General features: G+C 41.8%; 1 protein-coding gene across 1 annotated transcript in view; it reads right to left on the reverse strand.

The window, feature by feature from the left end:
* Window positions 1–19,068, reverse strand: part of rars2 (arginyl-tRNA synthetase 2, mitochondrial) — a 26,868-nt gene extending 7,800 nt beyond the window's left edge. The window contains exons 1-13 of the mRNA XM_063223747.1: window positions 18,937–19,068; window positions 18,759–18,832; window positions 18,369–18,471; window positions 17,270–17,353; window positions 16,431–16,528; window positions 14,542–14,597; window positions 12,696–12,779; window positions 9,425–9,501; window positions 7,252–7,410; window positions 4,122–4,228; window positions 3,558–3,653; window positions 2,839–2,899; window positions 1,996–2,072 (exon numbers count right to left, since the gene is read on the reverse strand). Of these exons, the coding sequence (XP_063079817.1) occupies window positions 1,996–2,072; window positions 2,839–2,899; window positions 3,558–3,653; window positions 4,122–4,228; window positions 7,252–7,410; window positions 9,425–9,501; window positions 12,696–12,779; window positions 14,542–14,597; window positions 16,431–16,528; window positions 17,270–17,353; window positions 18,369–18,471; window positions 18,759–18,832; window positions 18,937–18,972 (1,112 nt within the window). The 5' untranslated portion in view covers window positions 18,973–19,068. The remainder of the gene's footprint in view (window positions 1–1,995; window positions 2,073–2,838; window positions 2,900–3,557; window positions 3,654–4,121; window positions 4,229–7,251; window positions 7,411–9,424; window positions 9,502–12,695; window positions 12,780–14,541; window positions 14,598–16,430; window positions 16,529–17,269; window positions 17,354–18,368; window positions 18,472–18,758; window positions 18,833–18,936) is intronic.
* Window positions 19,069–19,088: the final 20 nt, after the last annotated feature.

Consider the following 19,088-nt stretch of genomic DNA (forward strand, 5'->3'; position numbering starts at 1 on the left):
AATACAGTCTACAGTATTAATCAATGTATAAGTTATTGCATAGAATAACTAAACTATTTAAGATTGAATTGAAACTGAAACATTACATCAAATAGTCTTCCACATACGAGAAAAAAACAACCTGTCGCTTTAAATGAGCAGCCTCGTGAGGAGAGCCCCTCCCCTCTCTGTCACCGTCCACAGTTGCAGTGCTCCACTACCGTTCTGAATCTCTCTCTCAAGTTTTAACCACATCTGTCGCCGTTTGGTGTTTCAGCGACTATCAAACTAATCGACTGACTGCCAATTACAACTTTGAAAACAATAATTGACATGTTTGTGCTGACAACGTGAAGTTGTCGCGTGCTGACCAAGGCAACTACACAGGTTATAACGTAACATGGCTCACTGGCGAGTACTCAATCGCAAATTACATTGTCAGGTAAACGGCGCATGGATCGGAAAATCAGATCATTGTTGATGCAGATATGGTTATGAATGGTGGAAATGAAGGGGGGAATGGCGAAAAGTTATAGACAAGCAAAGATGCCTTCTTTTGGTGCAGTTGCAGATGTGCAGAGCCAGCGCCTACATGCAGCGCCAGGTGTAAAGGCAAATGGTTGCGTGAGGAATTTAATATCTCTCGATCGGTTTTTTGATCGGCATGTTTTTCCGATCACCGATCAGGCTATTTTTGGCCATTATCGGCCGGTCATGATCGGCAGCCGAGCAATCGGAGCACCTCTAGTAGACAAGATCAAGATGACTTGCTACAGTTCAAACCAAAGAATGTAGAAAATGTGGCAATGTGGAAAAGAACTGTTACTGCTGCCCTGGACTATGCATTGGCCACGGTGTAGTACGGGGGCGTAGCCTGAGGACACCGTGCCCATATCGGCTTTAAAAGATTAATGCGTCAATCGATTAAAAAAATATTAATTGCAAGTAATCGCCTACTTCAGTGTTTCCCAACCAGGGGCACGTGTACCAGTAGGGGTACGCGAGCACACTGCAGGGGGTACATGGATTTTTTTTATTTTATAACAAATGTAGGAGCAGTCACTAAAGGACAGAGAAAGCGATATAGTACGTGAATTAGGGGCATGGGGGCCGCTAGGGGGGGAAAAGTGGTACAGATTCTAAGGGCCCAAGCACTGATAGAGGCCCTTAAGGGGGTCCAAAATTCGAATATTTCATGGGGCCCAACATTTCTGGCAGCGCCCCTGATTAGGGGGTACTCATGGAACAAAGAGGTTTAGGGGGTACGTGAGACAAAAAAGGTTGGGAAGCACTGCTCTACTTGACTGGCGAGAGACGCAGGGGAAATGGGAAGTGTGTGCGTGAAGAGGGGTGTGAAGAGTGGCAACACTTCGATCACCTTCTCCAGTGAGAAACAAAGAGTTCAGATGCAAAACCCCCTAACTCCATTTCTGAAGACCTTTTTAGAGAACCCAGTTGTTGTTTTGGTTTACATTTATGTACTTGATAACAGATATACATAGTTATATTACATAAATAAAATAAAAAAATATGCAATTTTGATAGCTTTGTATTAAATAAAAATGAATTAAGATTATTTTCTGAAAAGGCACTTGCATCTGAACCCTTCATACATTAATCTCGAGGTTGGCAGAGACATGGTTTAGCACAGAGAACTACTATGAGCCTGCCCTGCTGCTTAAACCTGCTTTGAGTGGTTGAATCCCATTGAGGCTAGAAATGTAAATTCAGGAGGATCCCGTCACTCTGTTAACGTGTGTGCGTGCGTGCCTCCCACAGGGCTGCTGTGTGTGTGTGTGTGTGCGTGCGTGCGTGCGTGCGTGCCTCCTACCTCTGTGCCCATGGCTGCTGTGCGTGCGTGCGTGCGTGCGTGCGTGCCTCCTACCTCTGTGCCCGTGCGTGCGTGCGTGCGTGCGTGCGTGCGTGCGTGCGTGCGTGCGTGCGTGCGTGCGTCCTACCTCTGTGCCCATGGCTGCTGTTCGTGCGTGCGTGCGTGCGTGCGTGCGTGCGTCCTACCTCTGTGCCCATGGCTGCTGCATGGCCTGTAGGATGCTGAAGAGCTGATGGAAGTGATTCTCTTGACTTTTGTCAGTCTTTGGAGGAAGAGAAAGACAAGATTAGCAGAAATCAATGATACAGTAATGTAGACCTCCTTGGCAGAAATATAATGTTTATACTATTATGATATATGATATTATATTATACTCAAAAGAAATGCAATGCTAATACTATTATATTATATGATATTATATTATATTCAAAAGAAGAAAAAGGTTGTGACGAAGACCAGACTGGTCGAAACGTTGTGTATAATAAACTGGGATTAGCAACAGTGCGCGGGCATTTTTCTTTTGTTTGATCGTGTTTAGTCTGGCATCTGTTTCACTTGGACGTGCGCTGCGCACTCCAAACACTACATTATATTATTATATTCATCAAGCATTTGTCCAACTTTTGGAAAGAGGTGTACATTTAAACCACTTCAGGAAGAGGTTTATATTTTCGTCACATGTATGAATGCAGTGTGTAGCTACATGCTGAAGAGGTTTAGCAGTAGAAAACGTGAACATTTTGGGAGCGCTGTGGCGCAGCGCGCTAAAACCCCCACCCCACACACACACACATTTGGGCCCCGATTTGAGTCCGGCCCGGGTCATTTCCCGACCCTGCCCCGTCTCTCTCTCCCAATCATTTCCTGTCTACTCTCACACTGTCCTATAATAATAAAGGCCAACCCCCCCCCCCCCCCCCCAAAAAAAAAAAAAACTTGAAAAACGTGAACATTTACCAGACATCTGTGGTTAGGTTTGAATACAACACACAACACAATGTAATAATAAAAAGCAAGGCAAATCTTACCACATAGATCATCTCGTCAAAATCATATTTTTCTTTCCTGTCCAGGGCTGCAGCAACATCTCTGTTGTTGGAGACACAATACGTAGGAAGGTACAGTAGCCTTGTGATAATAATCTCACATGTATTACACCTGAACATCTCCAGCCTTCCCGTGTCAATTAGGGATGCAAATTATCGATTAATTCATTAATCATTAGTTGATAGCCTTATCGATCGACTTACGATTAATTGATAAGCTGCGTTTTCCCCCCGAAATCTCAATGTTTCTCGAAAAAAAACTACTAAATCTGAAAAATGTAATTAAATTTAATTAAAAATTGAGATAAAATACCACATAATAATCTCACATGCATTACACTTGAACATCTCCAGCCTTCGGTTAATTATATACCATATACTAAAGACCATATACTGCAATACACAAAAGATTTTAGATACAGTATACACCAGGGGTGGACAATTATTTTGGCCAGAGGGCCACATCGGGTGTAGAATATTGACCAAAGGGCCACATCGGGTGTAGAATATTGACCAAAGGGCCAGCTGTGGCGGGCAACTTTGATTGGCTGACTAGAGCAGCAGATTATACTACATCAACATATATTTAGGTAAAAGCCATTTGGGTGCTATATTTAGGTAAAAGCCATTTGGGTGCTCAAATGAGTGTAAAAGCGCTATATAAATGCAGTCCATTCAGCATGAGGTGTAGTGTAGTGTACCTGGTGATGTACAGTGAGGTGCCATCACTGCGCTGCACTGTGGCATAGCTGGACATGTCCCCAGCTGAAGAGATATCCACCACACCCGTACCTTTCCTGTACACACACAGGACACACATTGTAGATTTGTTTGACAATTTGAGACACACACACACACACACACACACACACACACACACACACACACACACACACAGTGCCTCTCTACCTTACCTGCAAACACACACTGGGAATTACAGATAATGCCTTGATAGCGTGCACACACACACACACACACACACACACACACACACACACACACACACACACACACACACACACACACACACACACACACACACACACACACACACACACACACACACACACACACACACACACACACACACACACACACACAGACAGTGCCTCTCTACCTTGCCTGCAAACACACACTGAGAATTACACACACACACATGCATGCGTGCACACACACACACACACACACACACACACACACACACACACACACACACACGCAAACGCACACACACACACGCACAAAGTGGTGTGGCATTGGCCTACTGTGTGCGTTTGAGAAGGCCCTGCTGCTTCAGCTGATGCAGGACATCCTGAGTCATCGCCTGGTGGAAGGACTCCCCGCTGTAGTGGTCAAAATGGACGCCCAGACGCTGCTCAGAGGAAATCACACATTACATCTACATTAGATTACATTACAATGACATTAGATTACATTACAGTACAGTACAGTATATCACAGACTCCCCGCTGTAGTGGTCAAAATGGACGCCCAGACGCTGCAATTACATTACATTACATAACATTACATTACAGTACAGTATATCACAGACTCCCCGCTGTAGTGGTCAAAATGGACGCCCAGACGCTGGACACATTACATTACATTACAATTACAATGACATTAGATTACATTACAGTACAGTACAGTATATCACAGACTCCCCGCTGTAGTGCTCAAAATAGACGCCCAGACGCTGGACACATGACATTACATTACATTACAATTACATTACATTACATTACATTACATTACAGTATAGTATATCACAGCCTCTCCACTGTACTAGTCAAAATGGATGCCCAGACTGGACACATTACGTTACAATTACATTAGATTACATTAGATCACATTACATTACAGTACAGTATATCACAGCCTCCCCACTGTACTGGTCAAAATGGACGCCCAGACGCTGCTCACAGGACACATGACATTACAATTACTCACCGACATTACATTACAATTACTTCAAAAGAGGCTTTTCTCTATTGTTAGTGATCGAAGCAGATGCTGAGACATTGCTCACTGGACATTGGAAAACACATTACACAATCACATGAAATAACACTACATTAGACATACAGTGCCCTCCATAATTATTGGCACCCCTGGTTGAGATGTGTTAGAAGCCTTAAAATAAATTCAGTGTTTATTGCAGAAGAATACTGTCACACTGAAAATTGTAGGAAAATGTAGCCTTCAACTCAAATGAATTGTAAGAAAATAAAAAAATCCCTGACTAAAAAATAATTATTTTTCATTAAATCACCTGTTCCACAATTATTGGCACCCTTAACAATTCCCAGGAAATAAATATAATTGAAGCATTTCTGTTATTTCTACAGTAGTTTACAAAGTTTACCAGAGTATGTAGGAACATTTAATTAGTAATTCATCACTTCCTGTTTCCCTGGGGTATAAATATGACGTGACACCGAGGCCATTTCTCTTATCCACTCTTAAACATGGGAAAGACAAAGGAACACAGCATACAAGTGAGGCAGATGTGCGTCGACCTTCACAGGTCAGGCAGAGGCTACAAGAAGATTGCCACTCAACTGCAGCTGCCCATATCCACTGTGAGAGGAATAATTAAGAAGTTCAAAACAACTGGAACAGTGGTAAACAAGCCTGGACGAGGACCCAAGTTTATTTTGCCACCACGCACAGTGAGGAGGATGGTAAGAGAAATCAAAAGATCTCCAAAGCTCACTGTTACAGAATTACAACAAATGGTAGCATCCTGGGGTCACAAAGTCTCCAAATCAACCATCAGGCGCTGTCTACACGCCAACAAGCTGTTTGGGAGGCATGCACGGAGAAAACCTTTCCTCACTCACAATCATAAACGCAAGCGTCTGGAGTTCGCCAAGCGGTATTGGGGCTTCAACTGGGACCGTGTGCTTTGGTCAGATGAGACCAAGATTGAGCTTTTTGGCAACAAACACTCTAAGTGGGTCTGTCGTACCACGAAAGATGCGCTTGCTGAAAAGCACCTCATACCCACTGTGAAGTATGGGGGTGGGTCAGTGATGCTGTGGGGCTGTTTCGCTTCCAAAGGCCCTGGGAACCTTGTTAGGGTGCATGGCATCATGAATGCTTTGAAATACCAGGACATTTTAAATCAAAATCTGTTGCCCTCTGCCCGAAAGCTGAAGCTGGGTCGTCACTGGGTCTTTCAGCAAGACAATGACCCTAAACATATGGCCAAATCTACACAGAAATGGTTCACCAGACACAAAATCAAGCTCCTCCCATGGCCATCTCAGTCCCCTGACCTCAACCCCATTGAGAACCTGTGGGGTGAGCTGAAGAGGAGAGTACAGAGGAGAGGACCCAGGTCTCTGGATGATTTAGAGAGATTCTGCAAAGAGGAATGGCTGAAGATCCCTCTTTCTGTCTTTTCCCATCTTGTGAAACATTATAGGAGAAGATTAGGTGCTGTTTTGTTGGCAAAAGGGGGTTGTACAAAATATTAACACCAGGGGTGCTAATAATTGTGACACACATTATTTGATGTCAAATAATTATTTCTTTATGTGGGATTTTTTCCCCACTGAATAAATGCACTTGTATTGAAGGTTGGATTTTTCTCTTTTTTTCCATTAAGGTCCCATATTATTTAGAAAAAAAATAAAATAATTGGAAGCTAAAAAACACATCTCAACCAGGGGTGCCAATAATTATGGAGGGCACTGTAAGTCATACATACATACATACATAAGTCTATATCAGGTTATTGTCTTATAATCCATACCAAACCAAAGACACAATACCATGTCCATCCTCAAACACCAAGTTAATATTAAGCAAGACAGAAACTACACAGGTTTGGGGATACACTAACTGAGGTTGTGATGGTGGGGGCACAATAACAATTACAATACAGTACTTCAACCTCAGAATAAAACGAGCTAAATAAATAAAATAAAAAAATCTGAGTTTATCTATGATAACATTAGAGGATGTCTTCATGCCAAATACAGGGTTCCCACACCTTTTTCATGAACAAATTCAAGCACTTCTCAAGCACCTTCAAGCACCATTTTTTCAGTTTTCCAGCACCATTCTAAAAGTCACGGGAAGGGATGTGGGGGTCTGACATCTCATGTTTAGGTAAATCAAAAATCTGGGGGACTCCCCCAGATTTTTGATTTACCTAAACAGTTTTTTTCCTATTTTTTGGCTTACTGAGTTTGACTTGACACAAATTTCAAGCATTTTCAAGCACTTCACCAAAAATACAAGCATTTTCACAACCTTGAAAACACTTAAATGAAATTCAAGCATTTTCAAGGAATTCAAGCACCCGTGGGAACCCTGCAAATATTGATTGAAGCAGTTAGCGTCTCTGCCCTTATGTGTTGGCAGGTATGTCAGTTCAGGCGTTACCTTGTAAATACGCTTGTACTCCTCCACGGTGATGTCGCGGAACTGTTTCCACAGCAACAGGGAGCGCTCGTCCCCTTGTTCTAGAAGCCGGAAGAACTGTCTCGCCTCTTCCTGTATCGTGCCGTCACTCTCGGCCTCTCTGTTGACCTGCACGTACACCTGAGGGACACGTTGACTAAAGAAATTAGTTCGATCTTATTAATGAAATAAGTAATTAGTAATTTGCATAAATGACAACATACGGTAGCATAGGCAATAGAACACACACACACACAAACACACACACACACACACACAAATCATGACAGCATAGCAATCATCACCAAGATTCAAGATACAAGAGATTCAAGATTAGTTTATTAAGTCTTATTATAGGTTTGAAGCCTATAAAGAGTAAAAATTGTTGTGTTTTTCTTTGTGTCCTCAAAAAGATTGAAAAAGAAGAAGAAAAAGGAGAGCGGGGGGGTTGCCTTGTTGTCTTCAGCATGAATTCAGTAATCTAACTGCTTGGTGGAAGAAACTACTTTTGAGTCTGGTAGTGTGAGACTTCAGGCTTCTGTACCGTTTCCCAGATGGTAATATAGTAAACAGTTCATGGTTGGGGTGACTAGGATCAGCCAAGATTTTTTTTGCCTTCCTGATGCTCCTTCCCTCGAACAGCTCCAGTATGGAGGGTAAGTCACAACCGCATATGTACTGAGCTGTACGCACAACCCTCTGAAGAGCTCTCCTGTTGGCTTGAGAGCAGTTCCCATACCATGCAATAATGGTCCCCGTCAGAATGCTCTCAATGGTGCCTCTGTAAAACGACCTCAGGATCTTGGGTCTCATCCCAAACTTTCTCAATCGTCTGAGGTGGTACAGACGTTGCTGGCTTTTTTTTACAATGACAATTTTTACAATTTCGCAGATGATGTTCTTCACCAGCCTTTCAAAACATTTACTCACGATGGGGGTGAGGGCCACAGGTCGCCAATCGTTCAAGCTGGTGATTTGGACCACCATGTGAAACAATGTAGAAACGTCCACAAACATTACATTTACAGGGTATTAACCCTTGTGTTTCCCTCCCACTTTGTGATCACTTGTGAGTGTATGGAGACAATTGTGTGATCTTTGTGCATGATGCATTACAACTGCATGAGTGTAGTGGAAAGTGCGCACATCCAGCAGAAGAGCATCAGCAGGTGGCAAATCAAAAAACTGTCACATGTAGGAGCGGGAAAGGATCTGCACACTGCTTGCAAAAGACTTAATTTATTTGGAGCAACGTTTCGATCATAGATCTTCTTCAGGCATCTTACAACTGCATACCACAGAACGTCTATAAGAAGTTACTTCCTGATTAATACATTCTCTACTCTCAAATCTGACTACTACACAATTTCCAGAATTTTTTTTTTAACTTTGATCATATTGGTATATTAGTTCATTATTTAGTAAATATTCATGAAAATATCAACTTTGGCAGTAGACAGTCCAATTTCAGTCAGCAGCATAGTTGCAATACCTACTCTGTCCACATCATACACAGTGCACCTTTAGCCTAGAGTATACAAAACTAAGAGCTTAACCTACAGCAGTGGTGCTCAAACTGTGGTATGTGTACAACTGGTGGTACTTGAGACATCTCTGGTGGTACTTGGAAGAATTGTTTTTTTATGCATTGATTTGAAGGCTGATCAAGTTGTTGCAGTCGAAAATGTCTCTTTGGTCTCACATTTTGTAATATTGAACTGTATGGATCTGAAAACATAATGCAGAATAGTACTAGGCGAGCAAGAAATGTAATAACACACTTGCACTGAATGTGCCTGTAGCTGTTGATGCCATTATGAACATCTTCTGTATTGACTGGCAAAAGTGAATATGAAAGGCCTTTACTGTGATATTCTAATGTTGGTTTTCAAGGTGGTACTCTGAGAGCTCAATATTTTCTCAGGTGGTACTTCACACAAAACGTTTGTGAACCACTGACCTACAGTATATAAAACGAAGAGCTTAACCTAGAGTATATAAAATGAAGAGCTTAACCTACAGTATACAAAACGAAGAGCTTAACCTAGAGTATATAAAACGAAGAGCTTAACCTACAGTATACAAAACGAAGAGCTTAACCTACAGTATACAAAACGAAGAGCTTAACCTACAGTATACAAAACGAAGAGCTTACATCAAAGAGGTGCTGAAGGGCATTCTGCCGCAGTTTGTCCTGAGACCCCAAACGCTGAAAGCCGGCTCCAAGCAACCCTGTTGAATTGCAGACAAAACATGTCAAGACGGTGTGCATTTCTTTACATTACACTCAGGGCTCTTTCTCTTCACCAGCCAAAATGTCTAGTCAGTGTTCATCTTACTAGCCACACACACACTCACAAATAGGCGAAAGTGGCTAGCAACTTTTCTTTCTCACCAGTTAAACTGAATTTTCACCAGCATTTGGCCAGTTGGCTGGAGCCCTGAGTACACTTATCGGTTACACTTTACTTGACGCCAGTGTCATACGTATGACATAACAGTGTCATAATAATGTCAAAACAGTGTCATAAGTGAGTCATGAACATATTGTCAATGTCATAATATTTTATGGCCATGAAATGCTGACATTGTTAGGCCATAACCAAATTTCATAACATATTTATGACATTGACATAATGTTCATGACGCATGTACGACACTTATGTCATACGTATGACGCCGGCGCAAAGTAATGTGTTACCCAGTTATCTGACACTTTTACCAAAAATGACTTACAGTTACTATTACAGGGTATTGGTTCCAGTTCTTTGACCGATGTGTGTGTTAGGTGCTTTGCTCAAGGGTGCTTCAGCCATGGATTAAGGTTTAGTTGGAGAGGTAAAAGTGGGATTGAAAGTTGCCACCCTCTAATCTAAAGACCACCTCCCTAACCATAAGACAATGGTTGCCCCACATTTCGAAGATCTAACAAACAAACAAACAAACAAACAAGAAGTAGTACATGATCCCCCCCATAAGCAGTCTGTTGTATTAACTAGTGACATAAATAGGATTATATCTCACAAAGAGAAAAAAGTAAAATGTTGCCATTAGTCTGAAATAAATAAATAGTAAATAAAATAAAAAATCCATTTTGAGCTTTGACCCAGTTTTCCTCAAACATGAAGGGGCCGTTCAGTAGTCAATACTGTCCCTTGCGCAAGGTCCCTTCTGTACAGTACGCCAACATACACACGTTTCTCAAGTTCAAGGCTACACTGGCCGAAACGTTGTTTCTGTAAATAAAATTCAGCACGATGGACAAGAGTGTGCGGTATCTTCCTCTCAGAAAAGGTTGGTAACTAACCACTGACCTAGAAAAACTGAAAGAAAAGTCTGCGACACCAAGCTCCCGTTGCTCTTTTTTTAATGTGACGTTTCGGGCAGCATGCCCTTCATCAGACAATACAAATACAAACCCCAACTCCGATGAAGTTGGGACGTTTGGTAAACAGTGAATAAAATCAAAATGCTATCATTTTCAAAACATTCAATCTATTCATTAGATGGAGAATAGTGAAAAGACAACATATTAAGTGTTAAAACTGAGAAAAAATATTGTTTTGGGGGACATATGTACTCATTTCTAATTTGATAAATCCAACACGTCTCAAAAGAGTTGGGACGGGGACAATAAATGGCAGCAAATGTCGAGGAAGACTAAAAACAAACAGTTAACAAAACTTAACAGTTAAATACATTAACCGTTGAGATGATTTTATATAAAAAACAGTGTTAATTCCTATCTTGGACATGATTTCACCAGCTTAAATGGTGGGTGTATTCCTTGTCATGTTTTGCAATGTTTTCCTTTCTGTAGTGCTTACAGTGTGACAGGTCTTGACCAAAAAACCCCCATTTTATCACCTGCTGGTCCTTATGATGGAGCCAAACTGTTAAAACATAGTAGAGAATGCAATTTGACCTTACTATGTGGCAGTAATCGAAGATCTCCCTTCAAAATATAATGCATGAGTGGCTTTTCATGCTGTTTAATACCCATTTATACCATTCAGCACTGTATTTAACTCTACAGATGAGTGAGAACATCTTAACCAATGCACTACTGCACCCGCATGCCATCATGGAGGCTGACTTTTGAAGCTAGCACTAACACAAGTTGGATGGTCCATTTTTACTGTAGCACAGGATGTGCAATGCTCTATTATTGTCAAAAAGAATAGACTTCTACAACTTCTGCTGACTTCTGTAAGCAAAGGACAGTTTCCCATGTCTTCTGGGTCTATTTCAAGTGAGCTCAGGTGCTTAGGAGAATGTTACACCCCTGTATCATTTTCATGCATTAGGCATTCTTAATATGGTCAATTTTCAATAGCTCTAGCACTCCAGGAACTAGAGTGAGACTGCAGCCAATATATATTTCATGATGTCATGAACCTATACAATGATTTTATTAACAAAAATATGTCTTATATACACTCAATCGTGGTAAATCAAAGGGAATTCAAAAATGTATGTAATAACTATGGTAATTATTCCCTTTGCATCTTTAATTCTGAGTGACTCAGCCTCTCTGTGATGATCTTATACCTGGACACCTATATTGTCCGTCAGTACAATTCATTTTGAAATGTTCTTCTTTGTTGTTTTATCTTATTTGGATGTTTACTAAATTTCACTGATCCCCGTCCCAACTCTTTTGAGACGTGTTGGATTTATCAAATTAGAAATGAGTACATATGTCCCCCAAAACAATATTTTTTCTCGGTTTTAACACTTAATATGTTGTCTTTTCACTATTCTCCATCTAATGAATAGATTGAATGTTTTGAAAATGATAGCATTTTGATTTTATTCACTGTTTACCAAACGTCCCAACTTCATCGGAGTTGGGGTTTGTACATCAAACACCCTGTTTAAATACCCATGATCCCACAGGTGGTTCAACCCCCACCCAGGTGATCCCCATTGACATCAATCACCTTGATAAAGTGACGTGTGCAACATAAATCCGTTGAGGTATTTTTACAATATATACAATTACATAGGAAAATGTTCATACGCCCTGAAGAAGGCCATAACGGCCGAAACGCGTAGGCATTGTAGCCAAATAAAAAAAGTAAAAAAAATTGCAACCTTGAGTGCCTCAGCATCTGTCTTCCTGGACCAAGGGTGTTTGATGTATTTGTATTGTCTGATGAAGGGCATGCTGCCCGAAACATCACATTAAAAAAAGAGCAACGGGAGCTTGGTGTCGCAGACTTTTCTTTCAGTTTTTCATGCTATTTTTGCTGGTCCTGCACCCAATCTTTTTGAGATGGATGTGCGTGTTTTTATCTCTTTAAATAACCACTGACCTCGGACATGCAGACCAAGCAAGCCTGTTTTATTTAAGGTACTAGTGACATAAAAGGTAGATAGCCATCTTGGACATGCAGACCAAGCTAGCAGACCTGCCGACTCACCAAACTGCATTCCCCAGTCTCCCAGGTAGTTCACCCTGATGACCTCATTACCCAGCGCTGCCTTCAGGTTGGAGATGAAGTTTCCTGGAGTGGTGTGAAACACAGCAAGGCACAAGGCACTTGATAAAAAGGTACACAGTGTGGGAAATGGTCAAAAAAGGTACTGCAACTGTGCTGCTCATTGAAACTGGGCTGCCTATTGCCAAATTTGATCTTTTCCTGAAAGTTTACTAAGTAATAAAATAATATTTTTAGTATGGCCCAAGTACAGTCATTTTTGCCGCAAAAAATGTCTATTTCTATACATTCAAGACCACATTTTGACCACAGGAAGAACAGTGCTTCTAATAGAAGATAACTGATGTGTTGTCAATAAAGCAATCAATCAATCAAACAAAATGACGCACCATGGAGAAGATCCCCCTTTTCATATATGAAAAGTGCAATTTTTCCCAGTCATAATGAATACTTAGAATTTGATGGTGGTGGTTAGTAAGTATTCGTGAAAAGGGTAACATTAGTGAATGGGGAGCATGAATTCTGGAAATTCACAACTAAAAATCTTACACAGTGAACCTTCAAAGGGACATAACTGGCAAACAAACTAAAATGCCCAGACAAATACCCCTTTGTATCCCTTTTTACTTAGTCCCCTGGGCTATGTAGCATGCTACACGGATCCATTGACTTTCACTAGCTTAGCTACATGCTCCCTCTTTTAACTTGTCTCAAAGCAAGACAACGGCTTACATGAAAAATAAGACACTTTACCACCTTTATTAACCCCAGCCAACGATTTTAACTGTATTAAGCCCCCAAATAGTGGCATACCCCTTTAATTGTTTATGGGATGGATGTACTATACTACTAGAATGTTACATGTTACATGCAAGCTCTTCATTTCTTTTCTGAAGGAGTGTCTCTACTGTACAATTCTACTACTCTACACTCCACTACTAGAAGATTACATGCTACAGCTATTATATGCTGCCCCCTACTGTGGAACGTCACTTCGACATCACTTGCTGGTTTAAAACGAAGGACTTCTGAAACAACTGTCAGCACAACAATGGCATTTGAGCTTAGCGCAGGCTCTAAAAACACCAAGCCAATTATTAGCTAGGGCCAATTCAGGAAGGCCTTCATCTGCAATGGTTTTAATTGTTAGCCAAACACAATATTAAGGTTTTTTTATATCAACCCATTCTCTTGTGTAACTCACTCTGATTCACACTACTAGATAGGGGGACATGGGACACTTTCATACGACGGTTTTGTTACCATTCATGAACGGTGTTACACTGTACACCTTAATGGAGTCTGGTTGACTTTGCATAACTGCATCCTGCTCCCTACATCTGGGGGAAAAACACCCATGCTGCTACGCATAATGTCCCTTGTGAGCTCACTCACAAGAAACAAGTTTTCTGGTACAAATGCGCCCTCTAGTGGCCAAGGCCTTCTTGCACAGTGCAGATCCAGTCTCAAACACACAACCTGAGGACTGATGAGGAGGCAGTTTATACGGAAATTCTTCCTGAATCAGTGTGACTCAAGGTTATAAGCTGTATATCCATGTGCTGCCAAGCCCCTTTAGGAGACTGGCAAGGGTTCAGAATGTAGTTTAATGGGGAAAACCTTTAAAAAGTCATGCCCACTGGAGTTGATCTCATCTTTTCCATTGGTTACGTGTAGAACCATTTATCTTGATAACCATATTGAAAAATCTCTCTTTCTCTCCTAGATAACATTTTAGCGCACCACTTTTCATTCATAATAAAGAATATAATAATAAACAATATCTATATTGATATCTATATATAATAATACATTTGCTGTTGCTCACCTATTATAGTGGAGCGCAGGTGTCCAGCATGGAACTTCTTAGCGATATTGGGAGAGCTGTTGGACACACACAGATGCGACATGTCAACCACAGCAGCGTTTTGAGGAGGATGACGCACACTTTGACGAAGCAAGTCTTACCATGCATATTTCCACAACATTACAGCATCTCTTTCACGAAAAATGAATGGTTTCAGATACAGGGGTTGGACAAAATAACTGAAACACCGGTCATTTTAGTGTGGGAAGTTTCATGGCTCACGTGGACCAGCCTGTTGGCCAATCTTCATTAATTGTACTACATTGCACCAGTAAAGTGAAGTGTGAAGGTTCAATTAGCAAGGTAAGAGCACAGTTATGCTAAAAATGTTGCAATGCACACAACATTATGGGTGACATATCAGAGTTCAAAAAGGAGAAATTCTTGGTGCGTGTGTAACTGTTGCATCTTTGACAGAGACAGCAAGTCTTTGTGATGTATCAAGAGCCACGGTATCCGAGGTAATGTCTGCAATGCAGACTCTGCATACCATCAAGAAGGATGAACCACATCCAACAGGATTAACTGTGGATGCAAGAGGAAGCGGTCTGAATTCTCTGAAAGGGATGTTTGGATGCTAACCCAGAGTGTATCCAAAAAAGACATAACACCACAGCTGTCCAAATCACGGTAGAAATAAATGTGCACCTCAACTCTCCTGTTTCCACCAGAACGGCCCATCGAGAGCTCCACAGGGTCAATACACACGGCCGGTCACCCAAACATCCCTTTCAGACTGCTTCCTCTTGGCTAGATCAGATCGACTGCATCTATTCCAGAGATTAACTACAAATGTGTGGGCAGCCATGGTCTGATGGTTAGGGAGGTGGTCTTAAGATCAGAGGGTTGCAGGGTCAAATCCCACCATTACCATGGCTGGAGAGAGGCCCTTGAGCACTTCACCTTACCTCACAACACTCTCCAGGGACTGTATCCAACACCCTGTAAATAACTGTAAGTCGCTTTCGATAAAAGCCTCAGGTAATGTAATCAGGGTTCCCACTAGGGGTGGTACGGTTCACAAAATTCACGGTTCGGTTCATATCACGGTGTCAAGGTCACGGTTTTCGGTTCTCTACGGTTCTTTTTTTTTAGTTCATGATAAATGGTGCACTGGCTAATAGAATCTGACTTATCACTAAATATCCTACATATGGTTTGTATAGGCTTATAATGTGAAAATGGTGTGATTTTAATTGTGTCATCCTCTGATTTGGTCTTATACGCTAATGTTTTAATCCGAGAGACTGGATAAGATACTCCTAGAATCTCTGTTTTACATATTTTTCTGGGCAGTACATGAATTGTGGTTTGCCATGGATTGCGCGGTTCGGTATGTGTGTGAATTGTACGGTTTCAGTTTTCGGTGCGGTTTGTGCCATCCCTAGTTCCCACTCTAATTCAGATATAAAATTCCATGCTTTACCATGACTTTCCAGACCCAAAACACAGAATTTCCATGACCACTTCCATAAAAAGAAATAGAGCTAACTTTTAAAAAGTGTGAAAACTGAAGATTATCTTGACCCCCAGAGCCGACGGCGAGCTACCGCCAGACTAAAGAGTGCTCATTGCATCCTAGAATGTTGCACATTACAGCGTGAAACCAAACCCTCTCTGGCTAAGCGTTGTAGTATAACCAGTAAGAAACAATGTTATACACGAAACAAAAAAAGTTTTGCTTCTACACAACTGTTAAGAAAATTCCATGATATTCCATGACTGTGCATGCAAAATGGCAAAATTCCATGACTTTCCATGACTGGAAAAACTTTTATGAAATTCCATGATATTCCAGAAATTCCATGACCCGTGGGAACCCTGTGTAATGAGTGTTGAGGGACACAGACCTGAATTCCACTAGCGTTCGTTTCCCACTGGTGCCCCTGAGGAGATCACTGCGGACCCCAAAACCTCCTGGATCCTCATGCAGCTGCTTCAACAGTGTCTGTAAACACACATAATACACAGTTCACCCCCTCACCCAGAGACTCTGTAATAATAACTGTAATAACTTAGTAGTGTCTTAGAAGGGTTACCTCACAGAGATTCAGTAATAACCTTATTGTCACCATAACTGTAATAACTTAGCCTTAGAGGAGTTACTTCAGACTGTGTCTTGTCGTGTATGCCAGTCTTGATTCCAGATGTAATGTCAGGGGGTCTAAATGAACTTTTTTTCGCCACCAGCCAAAATGGCTAATAGATATCACTTTCACTCGCCAAAGACACAGTAATGGGTCAAAGTGGCTAGTTATTTGGTCTTGTCTACTGTACCAGCCAAACTGAACTTTCACCAGCAATTGGCCGGTTGGCTGGTGTTAATTTAGCCTTGAATGTTGTTACATGCCATTGGGCATTTCAGAATAGACCTCAATTGGTTGATTGCTATCTATGCCCGCTTTTTTTTTTTAAATAGTAGAGTAGAGTAGAGTATCATTTATTACAGCATTAGCAAAGACAGATTTAAGGTGGGTTGGTGTGTCTATGGAATAAAGGGGAAAAAAAACGTGAACATATTTCAATTTGATTTAGACATTCAACCAGTGGCAATCGAAACATACAGTAGCCTACTAGTACGCTTTTGGCAGTCAATGTACAAATGTTGCGCATTGGTTCTTCAAAAAGAAATGGCCATATCTATGGCATTGTAAGAAATCCAATAAAGAGTAATGTGTAAAAGGTTTACCTTGGCAAGTATGATTTTGTTTATTCGGAAATGAAGTCCTCCACGGGAGGGGGCAATGTCCTCGATCACCTCATCTGGCTGAATCTAGCAGAGAAATTACACACTTCAGATTAGAGATGTACAGGATCCAAGATCCGGTTCCGGATCCGGCAGGATAATAGGGTTTTTCACAGGATCCGGATCCGGCAGGATCTTAATCAGTGGATCCAGTATCCGGCAGTTACCTAAAAATCAGGATCTGGTGCATCTCTAGCCTAGGTTTTTCAGTCAGTCTTTCACAACCCCAATTGCTGCATGGAGTGAACTTTGGAAGCGGACAGTGTGGCAGTAAGCCAATGAGTCTAAAAAATAGTTTGAGCCAACGTGATACAAAGGGCCCACGTGTGTGAGTAGGCTATGTGTTTCAACCCTTTCGTAGGATCCGTTATCCGGTTCCGGATCCGGCAGGATCTTCAGCAGTGGATCCGGTATCCGGCAGGATCCTAAAAATCAGGATCCGGTGCATCTCTACTTCAGATCAGATCCAGACACGTCACAACAGGCCAGATTGACAACATATATGATAATTCTTTGTCTAGAAACCACACTCTGCCAGTCTTATTACCATATGTATTACATCTCTATAGAGTATCGTATTTATCATCATCACCATGTCCACAAACAACATGTCTGCCCCTTCAGCCTGGTTCAGACTCCTCCTTCAGTTGCAGGACACGTACTGTCAGCAGGCGGGGTGGGGACAATTCAGTTTGGGGGAAATATACGTTGATCGCTGCAAGGAGTCGTTTCAGCGCTAAAGAGGGGGGCGTGGTGGCTGTTTGGGTACGTGATCTGCCGCCACCCCCGGCTGAGTACGTGTCCTGCAACTGAAGGAGAGGAGAACTGAACCAGGCATTAGTTGTCATATGTAGTTGACAGACACAGAGAAGCCCTGTACATTGACGGTAAGCACAGTGCTTCCCATGCATACCATTTCAAATTGCAGTATCACAGAATGGAAATCGTCATATTGATCAACAGCCACACAGTATGGGGGTATACACACAACACCTGTCTGTAGGAAACACTGTAGCAATATGCCATGAGATCTCTGTCTCACCTGTCTTGCCAGCAGCTCTGTTTTGGTCTTGAAGTCGCCACCAGCGCTGAGGACCCCATTGCTCACTAGATCATTCACGGACAGCTGGAAGTCTGGACCCACCCTTGAATGGAGGACACAGGACAAGCTTGTAAAGAGGACTGGCACTGAGTGGTCTACATCTATGGCTCTGACCTAGCATATCCCCTCTTCAGCACACACACTACGCACAGCCACAATCCCAAATCACCTCAACCATATATGCCACAGTCATAGCATTCCTATATGCGAGGATGGTCTTTCACCCAAGTAGGCCTAATGTTGGTCACAACACATAATAATTGTAAACGAGAGAGAGAGAGAGAGCGAGAGAGAGAGAGAGAGAGAGAGAGAGAGAGAGAGATACTTAACTGTTTCCTTGACACTGGAATAGCGGAAATAGCTGGTATGAAAACATCCTCTTTGTGTCCAAATATTCTGGATAGCTGTTAAAAAAAACGTGTTATTCGTTAAAGGAGGAAGGCTGACACTTCAAATTCTGTCATATCGCAGACTTGAGCATGCACCAAATGAATTGCCTTTGCCGTACCTGTGCAGCGATCTTTCTCCTGAAAAAACAAGCCATGCAGCCTTTAACTTCGCAGAATAAGTGCCAATTGCTTAATTGTCAAAGCCATATGAGATGAGCGCAAGATTTGTAAAGTGGCTTTTTGACTTTCAAACCAGAACACTTCCTCATAA

Source organism: Engraulis encrasicolus, chromosome 18 (genome assembly GCF_034702125.1).
Source record: "Engraulis encrasicolus isolate BLACKSEA-1 chromosome 18, IST_EnEncr_1.0, whole genome shotgun sequence".
Classification (NCBI taxonomy): domain Eukaryota; kingdom Metazoa; phylum Chordata; class Actinopteri; order Clupeiformes; family Engraulidae; genus Engraulis; species Engraulis encrasicolus.